We start from the raw sequence: 22,405 nt of genomic DNA on the forward strand, positions 1-22,405 counted from the left end.
TTGTATACTATGCATATTTTATCAATTTTTCAATTGTGGATTTTTTTATTTAGGCATACTTAATTTTTACACATATTTTTGGTTAACCTAAATATAAGGAATTGATAATTGACATTAATTTTAGTCAATTATTTTTATGTAATATTTTTTGTATACAGTTGAATAATTGAGTAATTGCCACAACATTCTTAATTATGAAAATATTTAGTGATATTAAGTTTAGTCACATAAAGTTAATGACATAAAAAATTATGATTAATCATGGAGATATAATTAAATATTATATTTAAGCGATTAATCAGGATGGGAAAGAATTTTTTTTTTTTAAATCTAGTTGCCCACAAGCCTAGAGAATTCCTTTACAAACAAATTTTTGGGTTCCATCATAAAAGGACATAAATCGCTTATGTGTTATAATCTAAACCCACATGAAAGATTATATTGACACGTTGATTTATTTGTTTGAATTATTTACACGGCTAAAAATTCAAAAATTTGGCTTCAATGCATGTTTAGTAAACTTGTTGTTTATTATGTAGTTCTTCAAACTTTGTCTAGCCTTAATCCTTCTATCTCTCATTTGAATGGAGAGAATTATATTGAGTGGAAGGAGAAAATTCTCCTGTTATTCGGGTGCACGGATCTTGACTTGTCACTTCGAGTGGATGAATCACCAAATCCCATGGAATCTAGTATCCAAATTGAGAAAACATCATTTGAACTTTGGGAGTAATCCAATTGACTAAGTCTCATATTGGAAAGAGTATCCGTGGATCCAATCCTAAATGTGCCAAAAGAAATGAATATCTTCAAGTTATTCAGGAACAATCTGAGACTTCTGACAAGGTATTAACAAGCACCCTGATAACCTAAATGTGTTCCATGAAATTTATTGACACCAAGGGTGTGCGTGAGCATATCATGCAAATGATATGGCCACAAAATTGAAATCGAAGGAGATTGAGATGTTTGAGTCATTTTTGGTCCACTTCATCCTTAACGTGCTTCTGTTTGAATACGCACCTTTCAAAATATCTTATAACACACATAAAGGGAAATGGTCAATTGAACTTTTGACCATGTGTATACATGAGGTAGGGAGGTTGAATCAGGAGAGGATCGAAAATGCGTATTTGATGACTCAGGGCCAGAAACCTTTTAAGAAAGGGAAGGGAAAAACACCTCTTAATAAAGAATATAAGGGTGATGTCAAATGCTTCTCTTGCAAGAAGAAAGGACGTATAAAGAAAACTTGTCCCAAATTCAAGCATTGGCTTGAAAAGAAAGGTAATCTCATATTGAAAGAAGAAATCCTCCATGTTGTGGCATAGGATATTAGGTTATATCTCCATTGATAGAATTAAAAGATTGCTTAATGATGGAGCCCTTGAGGCTTTTGATTTTACTGATTTTATTACGTGTGGATTGCATTAAAGGAAAATAAACCAACAAATACAAGAAAGTGTTAGGAGGACTTCTAATGTTTTAGAAATAATAAACACAGATATTTCAGGTACTTATGATGCATATTTCAATGGTCAAAAATATTTCATTACTTTTATTGATGACCATACACGATATATGTATCTCTTTGTGCTTTATGATAGAAGTAAAGTAATATATGTTTTTAATGTCTATAAAGCAGAAGTAGAAAAATATTTAGGTAAACAAATCAAAATCGTGAGGTCAGATAGAGGTAGTGAATATTATGGTAGGTACACTGAAAGGGGACAATTGCCTAGTCCTTTTGATAGGTTTCTTGAGGAACAAGGTGTTGTGCCACAATACACAATACCAGGCCCACCATCTCAAAATGGTGTGGCTGAAAGAAGAAACCAAACATTAATGGACATGGTGAGGAGTATGATTAGTAACTCCGATTTTTCATTGTCTTTGTGAAGTGAAACTCTCAAAACCGTAGCCTATGTACTCAATAGGGTTCCAACCAAGACGGTTCATAAAACGCCGTTTGAGTTATGGAGGGTTGGAATCCTAGTTTAAGGTGTGTACATGTTTGGGGTTGTCTAGCTGAAGTTTGGATTTACAATCCACATGAGACAAAGTTAAACTCTAGAACAGTCAGTAGACATTTCATTGGCTATGTAGAAAAGTCTAAGGGATAGAGATTTTATTATCCATCTCGTTTGACAAAAATTGTCGAATCTAAGAATGCAAGGTTCCTTGAGAATGATGAGATTAGTGGGAGTAGCCAACCTGGAAACTTAGTTTTTGAGGAACATAAGAGTTCTCAACCTGATCCTACAACTTCACATAGTTTTATTGTCATTTAGGATAATCATCAGGATTCGATTACTCAAAAACAACCAATGGTTGAAGAACCATCTCATCATGAGGATATTCCTATAGATCCAATTACTCAACATTCTCAACCGGAAAATGTTGAAGTACCATTAAGAATATCTTCAAGAGTTAGGAAACTTGTAATTTTTTCAAAGTATGAAATGTACCTTGAAAAGTCTGACATGGACATTGGTGTTGAAAATGATCCTAATACGTTTTCACAGGCTATGAGTGGACATAAACCCACATTATGGAATGATGCCATGAAGTAAAGTTGGATTCAATGAATAAAAACCAAGTCTGGGATCTTGTAGAATTGCCTAAAGGGGGGAAGACCATTGGGCGTAAGGGGGTTTTTAAAACCATAAGAAACTCTTTAGGTAATATTAAAAGATATAAGGCAAGCCTTGTAACCAAAGGATTTACTCAACAAGAAATAATTGATTATTACGATACATTCTCTCGTGTTTCAAAGAAGGATTCATTTTGGATAATCATGGCAATAATAGCTCATTTGATATGGAGTTACATCAAATGGATGTGAAAACGGTTTTCCTCAATGAGGTTAAACTTCTTAAATCATAGGCATAAAGATTGATAAAGACAAATCCCTATGGACATTAGGATTGTCTCAAGAAACCTATATCAACAAAATTCTAGAGAGATTTTGTATGAATAATTGCTGATCTGGTGTTGCACCTATTGTCAAAGGTAACAAATTAAGTTTGGAGGTCCATGAAAAGATTTAGAGAGGGAACAAATGAAAAATATTTCATATGCTTCCGTAGTTGGGAGTTTAATGTATGCTCAGATTTGCACAAGATCTCATCTAGCATATGTAGTGGAAATGTTGGGCAGATATCAAAGTAACCCTAGTTTGAACCAGTGGAAGAATGTCATGTGATACCTTCAGGGGACTAAAGACTACAAGCTTATATATAGTTGATTTGATCATCTGGAAGTGATTTGATATTCAGACTCTGATTTTGTTAGATGCCTTGATTCGAGAAAGTCGACATCAGGATACATCTTCTTATTAGTTGGAGGGGTCATTTCTTGGAGAAGTGTAAAACAATCTTTGATTGTTACTTCTACCATAGAAGCAGAGTTTGTAACATGTTTTGAAGCATCATCACAAGCTATATAGTTGAGAAGTTCTATTTCAGGGTTTGAAATTATTGACACAATTTCTAAGCCATTAAGGATTTATTGCCATAATTCCGCATGAGTATTTTTGGCCAAAAACAATAAGAACGAAAGTCGTAGTAAGTATATTGATATAAAGTTTTTAGTTATTCGAAAACATGTCAAACAAAGTGGTTGTGGAACACATCAACACCAGCTTAATGATTGTTGATCTGTTGACAAAAGGTCTACTACCCGTTGGTTATAAGGGACATGTTGAACATATGGGACTCAATTCTATTAAGTAATTTATGTAATTAAGATTCCCTTTATGTTTGTATAGCAATTTGTCTATTGAAAAACTTCATTAAGTTCATTTTGTCTTCTCTTATTTGGTTGTATACATAAAGTTTAGAGAATGACAATGTAAAATGATCCTGAATAAGCATTTGGAAGTTCATTCATAAATAAATGTGTCACATAAGGTTCTCATTTAATCCAGACAGTTGCATTGTAATACGTTGAAGGTAACACTTGCTTTAAAAGACTTACTACCACGATTCATGTAATTTAATCTTTTTTGTTTGGGTATAAGGTTATTATATCTATGAAAAACATTCTTGAAGATGTATCATTATTCAATAATACATATTAAGTATGCGAATGGGTCAAGTGGGAGAATGTTAGACAATTTCCTTATGTGACCCATCATCGAGTGGTTTCCCTGGATGGTGGTCGTCGGTTGTAACTGTTGGATAGTTACAACCTCTCATATTTTAATGGAAAGGAGAAGTTTAAGTTAATGGCTTTGTTCTAGCAGAGGTGCCTAGACGTTGCCATCAACGAGCCTCTGAAATAGACGAGATGTTCCGATCATTGCCGAAAATTAATCGCCATGACAAGAGGTACGTTTCTGTTTCAATTTAACGAATTTCATTTATGTTTTAGAAGTTCATGTTTAAGCTTTTATGACCAACTATTTTTTATCATATACTTCTTTAAAATACTCTAGATGGATTATGTATTTACAGGAGTTCCAAAAGCATGTAATTACTTGGATCAAATAGTTTTAGGTGTAGAGTATCTAAGTGATCGGATTTTAATTTTTTTTTTTAAGATTTTCCTATGTTGGATTCGAATAAAGGAGGAGAAACCCAAATAATTTACTTGATCAAATAGGTGTAGAGTATCTGACTGATCGGATTTTTTTTTTTTTAAGATTTTGCTCTGTTGAATTCGAATAAGGGAGGAGAAACCCACTGTTGTTTCAATGTCCTCTAGCTTTGGGGAAGTTGCTTTATTTGGCTGGGAGTTGGATGGTGATGTATGCTTAATAACTATCTCGTTTGGTCATTCAAAGGCATATCTGATCTAAATGTACTTATCTTCTCTGTATATCCGACATGGTTGTCAGATGTTGGATTGATAAAGGTACTGATGATTATTAGCTCCCGGTTTTTATGCTATTTATAGTTGTTAGATGTTGGCCTGATGTGGATATGGTGGTTTCTTCGATTTTGTGCTGGAAAAAGCTCCTGGTTGTTGTTGGTGGCTGATGGTTTCAGTTCAGGAAAGCAAGCATTGGCATCTAGATGATTGTAGGTCCAGTTGATCCAAACGATCCAGCAAATTCAAGAAGTGTGTCAAATATATGCCGCAATCACCAAGGAAGAGGCTTGTTCTTGCTTCACCAGTTGATAGTTCCCAAAGAATCACCCTCCATGACCAGCTGACCCTGAAGTAAGGCTGAGAGCCTGGCAAAGTCAGAATTGGCCACTTCCAAGGGACCCAAGTAGGAAAGAGAAACAGCACCACCGGGAGAGCGAAAGACCCCATTGAATCCTCTGCCCCCTGTCTCAATTCTCAAAAGATTCTTTGGACCTCTGCAGGTGTAGATCATTTCAGTCTTATGGATTCATTGCCCTGTTCAGAGGTTTCGCCAGAGCAAACTCGTGAATCACTTATTGCAATTTCTCAGACCATTCCAGACAAGGTTCCATCAAAACCACACCTTAATAGCTGCGCTAATGCAAGCGTAACAGCAGACATAACACACACCCCAGGAGAAGAAGAACATCGGTCAAAGCTCATCTCCATTTCATACACAACTCCAGAGTCACCGGCTACTGTCGATGGCTAGAATGACCATCAGCAAAACAACTTAGTTCTGATATGTGAGAGAAACAAAAGGCTTTGCCTAAAGCTACTGTGGATATAAACAGGTTTGCATGTAAACGATATAAGGTCTGTGTACTGGATATAATCTTGATCAAGTACTCGAGTCGTTCGTTCCCTGATGGTGCGTTGAATAGAACTGTGATGTGAATGCATGTAAATTTCTACTTAAGAAATAGGAAAAAGCTCACAAATTCTATTTTCTGGGAATCATCTCAGTGATGTTGCAGTTTATCTTGCTTTCTTCGCTTTGTCTTGTCAATGGCCCTCAGCACCTCCCATTATCTTCCCCACTTACTTGTCTGTCTTCATTTCCAGAAACAGTTCCCATGTTCTTTCTCATCTCAAACAACTATGTGGTTGGACTTGTGGGTACAGAAACAAGTTTTGCAGGTCCTTTTCTTTCCAGTTCCCATTATCTAAAAGAAGACTTTTTGCATACTTCCTGGCCATACTACTCACAGTCCACCCCAGGCAATGATCCTCTATGTGACTGTTATCTCACGCCTGCAATCATGTGCTACGTCTTTCTCTTTGTCGGATGAGAGAAATCCTTCCATGTCTACTCTTGGCCTAATCGGAAAATTTCCACCCAAAATTTTCTGGTTCCAAAAATGCTTTGCACTTCAGTCAGAAGTGAACAAATGGTGGATCTAAGTTTCTTAGTGATTAAATCAGGCTGAGCCAGTCTTTCTTGGGGGTCTTAATTTTGCTTATAGAACCTGTAATCACTAAATTCAACCAGTAAAAACCATACTATGAAATAGCATAACTTCTACTCTGTCTATTATGACCATTAACATATCATAAGTTATTCTACTATCAATATTCAAAAACCTAAACTCACCTGGTGAATCCAACCTAGAAATGTTTCTTCATGAAAACCTAAAATGGTGTTGAAAATCTGACTTCATCCTATTGCATTTCCCTATTACCAACCTCATGCTAAGTTCATAGGGGGTAGGCATCGGTCGGGTTTACCAAAACTTGAACCCGAACCTGATTCCTGATCCCCGATCCCCGACCCCAAAACTCGAATCCAAAAATACCCGATTTATCAAACCCAAACCCGACCCGTCCCCGTAAACCCTACTTAAACATGACCTGTCCCTTCCCATCCCCATAAAATTCAACCGTTTCAACCTTGTTTTATATTTTTGTCTCATATATCGGTCGGATTTGGGAAAAACCCGTCCCCGACCCAAAACCTGACAGATTTTTTCCCCACCCCTTCCCTGACCCAAGGAGTGAAATTACAAACACGAACTCTGGGTTTTTTGGGTCGAGTTAGGATCAGGTTCCCAGTAAAACTCAACCCAATGCACACACCTATCCGTTCAATATTAAAGCTTGCAAGTTGCATATCTAGACTTGTAAGTTTCAAGCCAGGTTGGGTCGAATTCCCAGTTTAACGAGATTACCACTCCTAAATGTTAACATCATTCACCCCACTGGTGCATACCATTTCAATGGTAGAAACACCTCCATTTTAGCACATCTCAGAAAAAGTAACCTCCACTGAACCACTCAGCTTACTTTTTTGTTTCTTTTTTTCCGAAAAGTAACTAACACAGCCAGCCATGAGGCAGGAGCCCCAGTTCTCTTTCTGTAATGCGCTCTATGCCATGCCTGGTCTGAAGAAGGTTCCTGTAGGCCGTTTATCTTCACACGGAACAAAGCAATGAAGACGACACTGAATGGATATGACGATATGCCACCGCCACACCACTTCCCAGTTTTTGACGCCCATTATCCATCACTCGAGCTGCAAATTCACAGAGTCGTTAGCTAGTTGAGTTGATGGGGGGCTCTCCATCTGGCTGTCAAATCTCCATTACGACATTTCAGTGCATGGAGTGGCAGTCGAGTCGCAGACTAGCTCCTCCCGCACATTATCTTTTTTTTCTGTAAAGCAGATCTCACTGATCATAACGTTTGTTTGCATCTTCATCTGCGAAGAAAACTCGAAAGATTTGAAAGCGACGGGCTCCATCCCCAACCACGGGGACCCCTAGCAGTTGCTTTCCTGTAAGCCGAGGAAATGTCACAGGGGGGTGGGTATTTTTGTCTAGTAGCAGCAAAAGCTAAAACAGTCGAAAGCCTCCATGTAAAATCACACATCTCGTTCTTTGGATGCCTACCCACATTCCACAGAACACGTGCATCTTCCATTTTTGTCTACGTTTCCATGATTTCTTCGCAAAATTATTAGGTTATACAATCCCATTCCCGATAGATGATCATCCTACTTTTGGAGGTCGGTGGGAGAACACCTTCCCCTGCAACTAACAGAGACCCACCTATTTGAGTCACTGTTGCAGCCACTTCATTCTGTTCCTGTTTCTGAATCACCCTGCGGGGATTAAGAAAACCCAGAATCAAGCATAGCGCGGAAATGGAGGCAGTCAGGTGCACTTCAATGCGTGAATTTTTTTTCATGGCTGTCGTTGAGTTGCAGTGCAGAGAAAATTCGATTAAGACCTTGGATACATTTATGAATTTGCCTTTTCCGATTCATCAATTCAAGGTTTGTTTTAATTTGATAGCAAAGGAACAACTCATCGGTCTCACCGAAAAGGTAAACTAGCTGCTTGCAGACTCAGGAGGGGTTGTATTCATTCAATGATCTCCCATGAGATTGATTTCTTCCGTTAATGGTTTGTCTACAAGAAGAAAGTAGCGGCTAATGTTGGTATTTCAAATATAAAAAAGGACCCTTTGACCTGACGTTCGAAAAGAGAAGGTTTTATCTTAAAAACGTTCTTAACTGGGGAAACATGGAAACTGAAGCCAGAAAAGGAAACATATTCTAAGAAAGACAGAACATGTTGAGGTGGATGAACCTGAATATTTATGAGCCCAGAGGCTCAGCCCCACCCTGATATAATTATATAAGCAGCCACTAGGAATTCTTATTCCAACGCTTGTGTTCTCTGCAAAAAACGACAAGAGGAAGAGGAAGAGAAGTAGGCCGGCGCCCGTCTTGGCCGAGCAATGCGAAGTGTCCAACACAGTTCTTGTTTTATAGAGAATCACTGCTCGCTTCGTTGCGTCCTTTACTCCCCCAAGTAGATTTACAGAGAGGAAAAGAGAGAAACTGAAAACCGAAGCAGAAGCCGTGCCCGGATGGATTTGAGCAGTTTTGCGGTCGTTTTATCCATCTTCGCCGGTGGCGTGGGAGCACTAATCCTAGTGCTCAAGAGAATAAACGGATGGCGTTACGAACGTGGTTTGGGGGAAAAGCGGTTGCAATTGCCACCAGGCGATATGGGCTGGCCTTTCATCGGAAACATGTTCGCCTTCCTCAGAGCGTTTAAGACCGGAAATCCTGATTCCTTCATTGGAAGCTTTGTCAAGAGGTAGGTACAGTTGCCCCATCTATGCTCCTTCCATTTTCATTCTCTCTTCCTTGTAAAGAGCATCCGTGCTTTTTTCTTTTTTCTTTTTTCTTTTTCCTGTCAGTCGGTTTGGTACTTTTGGCTAGTTTATTCCTTTCAAAGCTTGCCAAAAAAGGGAATCTGTATGCATGTTTCTCTCTGTTTGGCTCAGAGAATCAAATCACAAAACGACTTTCCTCAGGCGGTTCTTGTCACTTCTAATGGCTTACACCAGATGGGTCTCCGTCGATTCTTTAGATTTATAACCACACGGCCCTTTTTTACTACAACTCGAGTCTTCAATACGCTGTGTGAAACAATAGTAGTCGTCTTCCTTCTCCTCAGTCCGCCATTAGTGAAATAGGATAAACAGTTTGCTCACTCTTGTCGACGAATGTGGGTCTCACCTTCTTCTTCCCCATCTGGATTTACGTGTGTTTTTTATGCCAACTGCTCGATTTTTAAGAAAAGAGATTTTTTTCTGGGTTTTGTAGCTTCATGGCCAAAAAGCACTACGAGGACAGAATTTTTAAATTTGCTTTATAAACTTCCAAATCCAACTGAAAAACCATTGAAGAGATCCCGTCGTTCAATCAAGTTTTAGACTCATCCATTGAGCGATTAACCCTGAATAATGGCCAGATGAGTCCCCACTCCTTGCAGTTGTTACCGTAAAGGAACCAAATTTCATGGGACCCATTTCAGTTTCTGATTCATTTCTTGTAGCTGTTGTAGAGTTCGATAAGGTTGGTCATTTCGCTGTTGATTTTTAGTTTTTTAAGGCTTTCAGATGACTAAGATGCCCTTTGGTTCTTCTTATGGTGTTATAATATTGGAACAGTGTTCTCTGTCTCACCTCTTTGGGCTTTTTCCTGTCTACTCATAGTGCTTACAGTTATAGTTGTCCCTTGTTGCGCTATTTTTGTACAAAAAATGGGAAAACCCAGTTCAGTTCCTTGCTGTGGCGAGGATTTTGGAGTCCAGAAACTGTAAACCGAAAATCGATTAGGCTTTTTTCTGTTCTCCTTGTTTTGCAGGTTCGAGCGGATTGGGATATACAAGACGTTTATGTTCGGCAGCCCAACGATCTTGGTGACAGTGCCAGAAACATGCCGGCAAGTATTGATGGACGAGCACAACTTCATTCCCGGCTGGCCCAAGGCGACATGGGAACTGATTGGGAGGAAATCCTTCGTCGGACTATCTTACGATGAACACAAGCGGATCCGCCGACTTACCGCCGCTCCGGTGAATGGTCACGAAGCCTTGTCCAACTACATCGGTTTCATCGAAGCTTCAGTAGTTTCTGCCTTGGAGAAATGGGCTCAGATAGGCGAAATCGAGTTCTTGACAGAGATTAGAAGGCTTACTTTCCGTATAATCACGTACATCTTTCTAAGCTCTGGAGGAGACCCAGTAATGGAGGCTTTAGAGAAAGAGTACACTCTTCTCAACCATGGAGTCAGAGCCATGGCCATTAACATCCCCGGATTTGCTTATTACAGAGCCCTGAAGGTGCGTGTCTTGCAACAACACCCAGATACTTGTTTAAACTAAACTTGCTGTTAGCGGAAGAATTAGTATCAGTTTATTAACCTAGAAATTGATCTGGGTATTGTTTGCAGGCTCGGAAAAGACTGGTGGTGATTCTTCAATCCGTCCTTAATGACAGAAGGAAGAAGAAGGGAGCAGGTACAACTTCAAAGAAGAAAGACATGATGGATGAACTCATCGAGGTTGAAGATGAACAAGGCAGAAGATTGACCGACGAGGAGATCATCGATATTCTAGTCATGTATCTGAACGCTGGGCATGAATCTTCCGCCCATATTACCATGTGGGCTACCGTGTTTCTGCAAAAACATCCAGAATTTCTGCAAAAAGCCAAGGTAGTTCTACGGGTCGACTGAATATTCTATGCTTCTCGGGATAATTCTGAGGATTCTGATTTACTTTCTGTTGCTTACAATTATCCGAATTGCCTCTTAATTTAGGCAGAGCAGGAGGAGATACTGAGAAACAGACCAGCTACACAGAAGGGCCTGTCACTCAAGGAGACTAGACAAATGGAGTTTATTTCAAAGGTGTTCTTCACATAAACCGTAATTGCTTACAGATAGAAGCTGTTTAAATGCTATCCTCATCGCAATCCATCTTGCATCTTATTTGCAGGTAATTGATGAGACTCTGCGTGTGGTTAATATTTCATCAGTGGTTTTCCGAGAAGCGACAGAAGATGTAACTATCAATGGTAAGTCACCCTTTAGCTAATTTTGTTTGAAGTGCGCAGTTTGAGAAGCAAACTTTGATATCTCAAACTGCAAGTTGTGCCTCTCAATTCAGGTTATATCATCCCCAAGGGGTGGAAAGTGCAGGTCTGGTTCAGAAATGTGCATCTGGACCCAGAAGTTTATCCTGATCCAAAGGAGTTCAATCCTTCCAGATGGGATGTGAGTTTTCTCCATTTTATGTCTTCTTCTTTGCACTCATTTCTTGAATTTCTGCCATAGAATTCACTCTCTGATAGCAAACAGGGACTTACGCCAAAAGCAGGAGCTTTCATTCCTTTTGGAGCAGGAAGTAGGCTGTGTCCTGGGAATGATCTTGCTAAGCTCGAGATCTCTATTTTCCTCCATTATTTTCTGCTGGGTTACGAGTAAATTATCTGCCTTGAATTTCTGTTCTGTCTATTCTTCTCCATACAAAAAACTAGCATTTGATGTCAAACTTTGTTCACCCACAGGCTTAAGAGGGCTAATCCAAATTGCCGAGTCAGGTACTTGCCCCATCCAAGACCCAAAGACAACTGCAAAGCCATGGTTATAAAGCTTCCAGTTCTTCCTGCAGCAAATAAAGCAGAATAAATGTGCTGTAGCATCTACAGGTCCTCAAGAATAAAAATGATCCTTTTTGTCTATGGAACCTCCGGCTTGTTCTTCTTTCCTCTAATGCTTCTCATCAAAATTAAATGGTCAAAGAGATATCAGCACCACCAAGCTTCAGAAGGCCAACCCAAATTCCTCAATCAGATTTCACTTTCCTCATGAAGAATATAGTTTTTGATTTGTAGCAGTGCTCCTTGCTGTGAACTCTTGACTGCTGTCCTCTTAAAGTTTTGAGGAAGCATTCCTTGCTATATTGATGTAGATGTGGAGGACAGTATTTTGAAACTTAAATGGTAGTTTGGGTGGTTTATCTCCTAGTATTTATCATCAATGGAGACTGGGGAAGCAGCTGCTTTATACTAAAAAATGGGCTCTTTTCAACTGGTTTTGTTCTTGTGTGATGGACTAACCTAATTGTGACTCCAGCAAAAGGGAAACTATAACCAAAAGAAAAAATGGGCATATGATCACTGCATGCATGATAGGGATTATAATTTAAGGTACTGTTACGCAAAGAAAGGGAGTGATAAGAGAAAATAAAGAATATAACAGGAAGAAGAACAGGGATTTGGAAACTGGAGCTTCTATTTTTCCAACAAGTAACAAGAGCCTGCTAAATAATATTTGAGAGGATCATTTGGGTGATTTTTTCTGTCCGGGGTGATACTCTAAACACTGTTAGAAAGACAGTAATCACAACCATTTTCTGTCTAATGAGCACCATCTTCTTCCTCAGCGAACTTAGCATATTCCTGTGAATCCATCAAAGAATCCAATTCTGATGAGCTGCTAGGCTTCACCTTGATCATCCATCCCTCATCGTATGGGCTTGAGTTGATCTGCACATGTTAATTCCGGGGAAATATCATCAATCCATACAAAATAATGAATCAAATGCAAGACAGAGAGGGAGCGAAACCAGGGTACAATTTGAGCAAATAGAGAGGAAACCAGGTAAGTGGAATTACCAAGCCAGGAGAATCGCTCAGCTTGGTGTTGACCTCAATAATCTCACCAGAAACAGGGGAATTAACATCACTGGTGGCCTTCACACTCTCCACAGCTCCAAAACTGGTCGCTTGGGAAACAGAGCCACCGGTTTCCGGTAGCTCCACAAACACCACTTCCCCGAGATGACTCTGTCACCAGTTCAACAAACACTTGATGCTATAAGTTGAAGAAGATGGGGAAAAAAGAAATAAGAAGATGAGATTCTTCCAAGTAGTTCAATCCTCGCTTCGTTGGGAACAGGGGTGTCATTCATTCAAGGTGAAGAGTCTACCTGAGCATGATCAGTAATGCCAATTGTAGCAACTGAACCCTCATGCTTCACCCATTCGTGGGAACGTGCATATTTCAGTCCATCCAGAACTACACAAAAAAAAAAAAAAAAGGAAATGGTCTCTTTTCAGTGCACTCGGCAGTTTCCACAACATTTATATTCATCCACTTATCGTCGAATCTACACGAAATCTTCCCAGAAATTGATATATGAAAGATGGGGAGGGAAAAAAGAAAGCAAAGAAAGAAAGGAGGGAAAAGTTCTTGTTCTGAGGACGCCAATGGGAATAGGGGAAAATCCATAGAAAGGGGAGGGGGGGGGGGGGGGGGGGGGGGGGGATTGAAGACGGTGAGAAACAGAAAAAAAAATAAAAAAAATGAAGAAACCCATTCAGTAGAAGATTCGATAAGATGGAGAAGAAAGTGAAAAAAAAATAAAAATTCAAGGCGAATGCAGAAGGAGGGGACAACGGCATTAGAGAAAAGCAAAACCTAAAAAGAAAATAAAATTGAAACGGCGGAAGAAAGTAAGAGCCTTAGTACCAGTGGAGAAGCATTTAGAGAGAGAAAAGGCCGGAGAAAGTGGCGTTCTGGAAGCAGACGCAATTCTTAGAGCATTGGCGGTTGAAGACGCCCACATTCTCAGTGCCATTATCTTCTCCTTTTTTTCCGGCGCCTCTTCCTTTCAATGTGGAAACTGGAAAGTCGAATGGGAAAAGAGAGAAAGGAGACTATATTTTGCCGATTGGTGGTGGATGGTTGGAGAGGAAGGTCAGGGTGGTTGGTGGATATTGAGAGCCTCATCCTAACCCATTCTCAATCAATCAAATTTTGCAGGAGGAGGACCCAGACAGTCTGAGTTCCTATCCGGTGAGAGCAGCACATGTGAAGAAAGTAGAGAGAAAAGGAGAATAATCATCAAGGTGATAACCTTCTTGTAATCTTCTCAGTTTTAACTGGAAACTTGTTTTCTTAAATACTCATTTTGGAAATGCAATTGAAATATCTCTTGGGATCACTTCGAAAACAAGATGATAGAGAGAGCCATTTATGACACCAGTTTTTTTTCTAAGCCCAAGATGTTTTTTCTTAAACAAAATGACGATAATTTTTTAAGAAATTTATACGCTTTCAAGAACAAGATATGATTGTTCATACATACATATTCAATCGGCACCTCTCCGACTGAAAGTATCTGGTCTCCCCTACGGTGAACTGTGTACTGCGAAGGCGAGATTGCGGAGGAAGGCGCTCTCAGGCGTCACGAAGAGGAGAACAAGAAGAAGCCCTGGCTGAGTTCGATTCGATATTTTCGTCAGAATCATTGGTTCTTCTCATCCTCGCTTTGCTTCTCATATCAAAGGAACGCATCCTTCTTTCTCTGTCCTTTTAACGTCTTTGTTCTTCAACTCGATTTGATCTGTTCAATTTGTAACTTTTCAATTTTTCGGGTTTCTCTTATTGATTTTTTCTATACGGGGCAATTCTCTTCAATAATGTGAAATCTACTCTTTCTGATGAGGACATTGAGACTGAATTGAATACTTGTGAACTAATTCCTAATTCAAGTTCATTCAAGTTCATGTTAGTCTAGTAGCGAGGGCACAAGCTAAAAGATTCAAAGAAATGCTAACTTAATCCGGAGAGTCCTAACGTGTGGTCATTATGGAGGAGGAACAAAGGCTGGTTTTTTATATGGAAGAGAGCCCAACAACCATACACATGCATTGAGGAAGGGTATGTGGTTAGAAGATCTCATGGGACCCATAAGGATATCCACGAGTTAGTCATTTGTCCTATAAGGGCATGTGGTTAGAAGATATCAGAAAATCTCACGGAATCTACAAGAATCTCTACGAATTGGCAACTTATCCTAGAGATCACGTTGGAATTAAATTAGGTTTCTACTTTAGCTAAGTTACTTAAGTTTTTCTTTAATTGAATGTAATTAGGGGAAGGGACTTATTCCGTAGATTCTACCACGTCCTCCATTATAAATAGAGGACTTGTACACGGATTTAATAACCTTTTGATTTAATTCATAATTGAGAGTTATTCTTCTTGAGTTCTTGAATGAACTTTTCGAACTTATCAGAGTATTTTTTTCCTGTGGCGTTCATACGACTTATCAAATGGATTTCCATCCCCGTTTGTGGCATCTTCACCATACCAAGGTTCTTGCTTTGCCAAGAAACGAATCAATTTTCCTTCAAACTTGAAAGGTCTTGGGGACGATTACCAGATTTGGTATTGGGTTTCGTCACGGGTTGACGTGGTTCGTATCAGTTGGTATCAGAGCTTTGGTTTATCAGGTTTGTCTATCCTTTTTGTTTTGTTATTCCTGTTTATTTATTTTTTATTCTTGTCAAAGTCGTTTGTTTATTTTGGTTAGGTATTTCGGCCATAAAAAAAAAAAAAAATTGGCCTGATTGTTGTCTTCGTCGTTCTTGATTTCTATCCTATTCTCATCGTTCTTGATTTCTATCATTTTCTTGGTATTAGGTTTGAGTCCACTTTGTTTACGAACCCTAGAAATGTGAATTTAGGGTTCTAGTGTTTCAAAAAAAGGGTTTCCAAATTTTCCTTTGTCTTGTTCCTTGATACTCATTTAATATCCTTTGTCTTGTTCCTTGATACTCATTACGGTGACATATCCAAAAAGAAAAGAAAAGAAAAGAAAGGAAGGGAAAAAAAAAGTACCAAAACTGCTCTTAAAATTTTTTGTTCTAATCTTGTTTCTAATGTTCTAGAACCTCTTTTGCCAAAATTCCACGCTTGAGTGTCAAAAATCATCACAATCCGGGTACAAATTTGATTCGGTTGGTTCATTTTTGCTTTGAATTTGTTTGGTTTGTTTTCGTTTTGATTTGCTGCGGGAATCCTTCTTATTATTGTTTGATTAGTTTCAAAAGAACTCAAAGAAGAATACGAGTGGATTGGTGAGGGAGTGTGGTGAGGTTCCTTTTTCTTTGCTTTTTTTTTTTTTCTGTGTGTCTAACCTTGTTTGTAGAGTTCAAAATCATGGCGTATAACCAAGAGAAAAATACAAACGAAGAGAGGTCATTGCCCGTTGTTCCGAATCTACAAATGCAAGCATTATTGGGGGAGATGAGACGGATTATGAAGGCAGAGTTGGAAGAAATACATGGAATGTTGGATAGGGTAGAAGAGGGGACACAAAGAGTGCAGTATCTAATTGTTCCAAACACCTCACGGAGGAATAGGTTGCATCGAAGGGAAGATGAGGATATGGGCGAATTTGAAGGTGAGAATTTAGAGGAGTCTAATAGGATATCAGTGGGTAGCCATACGAGATATGGCCGGGATAGAGAAGCTAGGAACCGGCTAGACAACAACTTGGGAAGTATCAAGCTGAAAATTCCTACTTTTCAAGGAAAAAGTTATCCTAAAGCCTACTTCGAGTGGGAAAAAAAGATGGAATTGGTTTTTGATTGTCACAATTACTCCGATTTAAAAAAGGTAAAACTCGTTACCATTGAATTTACCGATTATGCTATTGTGTGGTGGGACCAGTTATGCATCAATAGGAGACAGAATGGAGAACGTCCTATTAAAAATTGGGATGAGATGAAAAGGGTGATGAGACGACGGTTTGTACCCAGTCATTACTACCGGGATCTATACCTCAAGCTGCAAGGTCTCTATCAAGGTAACCGAAGTGTTGATAAATATTATCAAGAAATGGAGATGGCAATGATTAGAGATAATGTGGAGGAGGATCGGGAGGCGACAATAGCCAGATTTTTGAATGGGTTAAATCGGGAGATTGCTAATACAATTGAGATACACCATTATGTGGAATTAGAAGATTTGGTGCATATGCCTATCAAGGTTGAGCGGCAACTCAAGAGGGGTGGTATATGGCCAAGACCAGCTCCACAGAATTCAAGTACAGCACCGTGGAGATCGAACTACCAAAAGAAAGAAGAAAATCCATCTACCTTTAAGGCCAAACCAGAGCCCAAAACAGCCACCACTACTACAGCGTCTCAAGGTAAATCAATTCCTCTTTCGACTCGTTCTAGTGAGATAAAATGTTTTAAATGTCAAGGGAGATGACACATTGCTAGTCAATGTCCAAACAAGCGAGTTATGGTGATTCGGGAAAATGGTGAGATTGATTTAGAAGACGAGGATGATCTAGATGACATGCCACCATTGGAGGATGCCCCCATCGGAGATGAGGAGTTCGGGGAAGATCATGGCGAGATGCTTGCATTAGTCACACGACAAGCCTTAAACTTGCAAGCTCAAGAAGAGAAAGAAGAAGTACAAAGGGAGAACATCTTTCACACTCATTGTCATGTGAAAGACAAGGTATGTAGTGTTATTATCGATGGCGGTCGTTGCACTAATGTTGCTACTACTTCCATGGTTGAAAAGTTAGGGCTTACGACACTTAAGCACTCTCGTCCATACAAGTTGCAATGGTTGAATGATAGTGGTGAAGTAAGGGTTATAAAGTAGGTTGTGGCACCATTTAGAATTGGTAAATATGAGGATGAGGTATTATGTGATGTGGTACCAATGCAAGCTGGACATCTACTCTTAGGAATTCTATGGCAATTTGACCAACGTGTGCAACATGATGACTTCACCAACAAGTACTCATTCACGCACAATCAGTGGACAATCACTCTAGTTCTGTTGACACCAAAACAAATCTATGAGGATCAAGTGAGGTTGCAATAATTGAGTGATCAAAAGAATTTGAGTGAGCAAAAGAATGAGAGTACAAAAAAAAGAGAAGTTGTGCATAGTGAGAGTGAGGGAAAAGAAAGAGACACAGTCAAAGAGGGAAAAATAGAGAGAAAAGAAAGAAATTTCTATATAAAAATGAGTGAGGTTAAGCAATCGATGATTGTACTCATGTAAAAGGAGACTCTTTTAAACACTAACCAACTTGACAATGTGTTGCCTAGTGTTGTTGTTTCTCTCTTGCAAGATTTTGAGGAATTATTTCCCAAGGTGGTACCACATAGGTTACCATCTCTCCGAGGGATTGAACATCAAATTGATTTCGTTCCCAATGCATCCATTCCAAATCGACCAACATATAGGAGCAATCCGGAGGAGATGAAAGAGCTTTAAAGGCAAATTGAAGAATTGATGGAGAAAGGGCACGTGAGAGAAAGCATGAGTTTTTGTGCAGTACCGGTGATTCTAGTGCCTAAGAAAGATGGAACATGGAGGATGTGTGTTGATTGTAGAGCCATCAACAACATAACAATAAAGTAACGCCATCCTATTCCTCGTTTAGATGATATGTTAGATGAGCTGCATGGTTCTTGTGTGTTTTCTAAAATCGGTCTTAAGAGCAGATATCATCAAATAGGAATGAAAGAAGGAGATGAATGAAAAACAACATTTAAAACTAAATATGGATTGTATGTGTTAGGGTTTTTCTAGGTTGAGAAGAAGACGGAAGAGAGAACAGAGAGACGAGAGGGACGAGATTTCAAATTTTCTGATTATTCACTCACATTTAGAGTCTAGGGTTACACATAATATATAAACAGATACATGGCCCACTATGCCCACACAACAATTTGAATCAAACATAACAATCTCCACCTTGAGCCAAATTGCATCTAAAGCAAACTAAAACATAAAGCAAAAGCATAAAACAAATATAACCTAAACAAAGGTAAACATAAAGATACACTAGCAACATGCTAGAAACAAAGTAACACCAAACTTGAGCAAAACTTGAATTTTGCAAGTGGAAGAGGCTTTGTGAGCATATCGGCTGGATTCGACTCAGTACCAATCTTCTTCACGACAACCTTGCCATCCGGGATCACATCTCGAACAAAATGATACCGAATGTCAATGTGCTTCGTCTTCTCATGATACATGCGGTCCTTTGTCAAATGAATGACACTTTGGTTGTCACAATGCACTGTAATAAGACTCTCGATATAAGACATCTCGCCAAAAAACGCCTTGAGCCAAATAGCCTCCTTGATAGCCTCTGTAATTGCCATGTATTCGGCTTCGGTACTTGAAAGTGCAACGATGGCTTGAAGTGTAAACTTCCAACTAATTGCACAATCTCCAAGGGTGAAAACATACCCCGTTAAGGAACGCCTCTTGTCTAAATCACCCGCAATATCCGCATCCACAAAACCCATTAGTGCCTTGTTACCATTTTCAAACTCCAAACGACCATCAATGGTACCTCTCAAATAGCGGAAAATCCACTTCACCGCTGCCTAATGCTCTTTCCCGGGACAAGAGAGATATCTACTTACCACACTAACAGCTTGAGCAATGTCGGGTCGAGTACATACCATCAAGTACATGAGACTCCCGATCGCACTCGAATATGGAACCTTCTCCATCTATTTCTTATCATCATCAGATTTTGGGTTTAAAGTGGCCGAAAGCTTGAAATGCGCCGCAAGAGGAGTTGAAACAACCTTAGCTTTCTCCAAGTCAAACCGGCATAACACTTTTTTGGCAAAACTCTTTTGTAAAAAGAACAATTTTCTATTGGACCGATCCCTTGTGATCTCCATCCCGAGAATCCTTTGGGCAGCCCCCAAGTCTTTCATCTCAAATGCCGAACTCAATTGCTCTTTCAATCTCCTAACTTCTTTTAAGTTTGAGGATGAAATCAACATGTCATCCACATAGAGCAACAAGTAGATGAACTCATCACCATCCAACTTCTTGAAATAGACACAAATATCATAATTGGAACAGTAAAAATCAATACTCACCATGAATTAGTCAAACTTCTTGTACCATTGTCGTGATGATTGCCTAAGGTCATAAATGGACTTCTTCAAAAGACACACACGGTCCTCCTTTCCCACCACCTCAAAACCCTCCGGTTGACTCATGTAAATTTGCTCCTCCAAATCACTATGCAAGAAAGCAGTTTTCACATCCATTTGCTCCAAATCCAAATCCTTCATTGCCACCAAGAAAAGCAAAACTCGAATGGAGGTATGCCTTACCACAGGAGAGAACATATCATTGAGGGTATAGCCTTTAGCAACAACTATTGTCTTGTATAAAAAATCCGTTGGGATTTGAGCCATCAATCTTCCTCTTGTATACCCACTTGCAACCTACAACCATCTTACCACTAGGAAGCTTCACAAGAGACTAAGTCTCATTTTGTTGCAAGGATTGTAACTCTTCATTCATCGTGGCAACTCAATCGATCGCATCCTTAGAAGAAATGGCTTCCTTGTAGGAAGATAGCTCCTATACTCCACATCTTCAGTAATTGTCAAACAATAAACAAAGTCGGAGTATCCATACCTAGTTGGTGGCCGAATTTATCTTCTAGGGTCCCTTGCCAATGTATATGATTGTGCATCTTCTTGGCCTTCCTCCAAATTGGCATCATCATGTGACATCGCATTGTCACCTTCTTTGTAACCATCTCATTTTTCTTAATAGTCGGCTCAGGTGCAACATCTTTTGCTTTCAACAATGCCAACTCGTTAAAAATGACATCTCTCAAGATGAGAAACTTGGATGATTCGGGACACCACAATCTATACCCCTTCACATTTTTGGGATACCTAAGAAAAACACATTTATTTGATCTAGGCTCCAACTTTCCATCATTCACATGAGCATATGCGGGACAACCAAACACCCTCAAATTGGAATAATCGGTTGGCTTACCCGACCACACCTCCTCGAGCATTTTGCACTCAATTGAAGTGGTAGGAGATCGATTCACCAAATAGCATGCCGTGTTGACAATTTCCGCCCAAAACTCCTTACCCAAACCCGCATTAGAAAGCATACTCCGAGCTCTCTCAAGTAGCATTCTATTCATCTTCTTTGCAATACCATTTTGTTGTGGAGTGTTGACTACCGTCTTGTGCCGAACAATCCCTTCGGCCTTACAAAAATTATCAAACTCACGGTTGCAAAACTCTAAACCGTTATCGGTTCTCAACCTCTTTACTTTCTTTCCCGATTGGTTTTCCAAAAGTGATTTCTATTCTTTGAATGTGTGGAACACTTCACTTTTCTTATTCAAAAAATGGACCCAAACCTTCCTTGAAAAATCATAAATTAAAGTAAACATGTAACGAGAACCATTACCTTTAGATGACTCACGAGAAAATTCCCAAAGATCCGAATGAATGTAGTCCAATGTTCCCTTGGTCGAATGAATAGCCATGGAGAGGTTGAAAGCTCAACCTCTTATGCTTGCCAAAAACAAAATGCTCACAAAACTCCAAATTTCCCGTGCATTGGCCACACAACAAGTCTTTCTTGCTCAAAATGGTCATTCCTCTCTCGCTCATATGCCCCCAATCTCATATGCCACAACCTTGTAGCATCCACATCCGAGATAGTACCCGAACGTGCACTGGCGGCCGAGCCCGTGACCGTGGAACATTGTAGGAAATAAAGAGTTCCAATCCTCTTTGTCTTCATGATTGTGAGAGCATCTTTAGAAACTCTAAGAACTCCACCTTTACTTTGGAATTTATACCCATTTTCCTCAAGAGACCCCAAAATAATCAAATTCTTCGACAAATCGGGTCTATGCCTCACACCCGTCAATCTTCGGACCTTTCCATCATGGAACCTAATTGTCACCGAACCAATTCCGACAACCTTACACACATTGTTATTCCCCATTAGCACCTTACCATCCATAGTCTCATAAGTCTCAAACCAATCTCTATTAGGAGTTATGTGTTGTGAAGCACCCGTATCCATAACCCAACAATGTTTGTCATCAACATGGATATCTACTACACAAAGAGTATCAATCGTGTCACACTCGGTCACATTGGCCTCCTCTGAAGAAGTACCTTTGGTATCCGCCTTTTGTTTGTTTTTAAGCTTGAAACAATCAGCCTTAATGTGTCCCTTCTTCTTACAATAATAACACGTCATATCTTTGTGTTTAGACGTTGAACGGGTCCTTGTATCCTTCGAGTTTTGGTCCCTTGGCCTATCCCGATCCAGAACCAAACCAACACCTTGGCTCCCTTTCTCAACAATGGTTATTTCACTGTCAATGTGCAACTTGGCTTGTAAATTGTTCTTGACATCCTCAAGAGAAATTTTATCTCTACTATAAATCAACATGTCTCTAAAGGCTTTATAAGATGCGGGTAATGAGCACAATAGCAAAAGAGTTTGATCCTCATCCTCTACCTTAACATTAATTTTATCTAAATCATTCAAAATATATGCAAACTCCGAAATATGATCAGAAATTGATGTACCCTCAACCATACGAAGGGTGTA

At 39.4% G+C, this 22,405-nt stretch overlaps 2 protein-coding genes and 1 pseudogene across 2 annotated transcripts; 2 read left to right on the forward strand and 1 right to left on the reverse strand.

Moving 5' to 3' along the window:
* Positions 1-8,560: 8,560 nt before the first annotated feature.
* On the forward strand, positions 8,561-12,217 carry LOC137967171 (ent-kaurenoic acid oxidase 1-like). The gene is made up of 8 exons (XM_068813642.1): positions 8,561-8,960; positions 10,016-10,493; positions 10,604-10,867; positions 10,973-11,062; positions 11,151-11,229; positions 11,322-11,428; positions 11,513-11,634; positions 11,722-12,217. Exons 1-8 carry the CDS (start codon positions 8,728-8,730, stop codon positions 11,840-11,842), a joined length of 1,494 nt encoding a protein of 497 aa, XP_068669743.1. The 5' UTR covers positions 8,561-8,727; the 3' UTR covers positions 11,843-12,217.
* Positions 12,218-12,387: 170 nt separating this feature from the next.
* LOC137967170 (glycine cleavage system H protein, mitochondrial-like) lies at positions 12,388-14,095 on the reverse strand. Its single transcript, XM_068813641.1, has 4 exons — positions 13,688-14,095; positions 13,146-13,234; positions 12,832-13,002; positions 12,388-12,702 (listed from the first exon to the last, which is right to left on the reverse strand). Exons 1-4 carry the CDS (start codon positions 13,794-13,796, stop codon positions 12,574-12,576), a joined length of 498 nt encoding a protein of 165 aa, XP_068669742.1. The 5' UTR covers positions 13,797-14,095; the 3' UTR covers positions 12,388-12,573.
* A 2,637-nt stretch (positions 14,096-16,732) lies between these two features.
* On the forward strand, positions 16,733-17,857 carry LOC137934329 (uncharacterized; annotated as a pseudogene).
* The last annotated feature ends 4,548 nt before the right edge of the window (positions 17,858-22,405 follow it).

The sequence above is a fragment of the Aristolochia californica genome, unplaced genomic scaffold (assembly GCF_029961685.1).
Source record: "Aristolochia californica isolate CCGP_79_NKW_82.1479 unplaced genomic scaffold, dmAriCali1.0.hap1 SCAF_6, whole genome shotgun sequence".
Taxonomy (NCBI): Eukaryota; Viridiplantae; Streptophyta; class Magnoliopsida; order Piperales; family Aristolochiaceae; genus Aristolochia; species Aristolochia californica.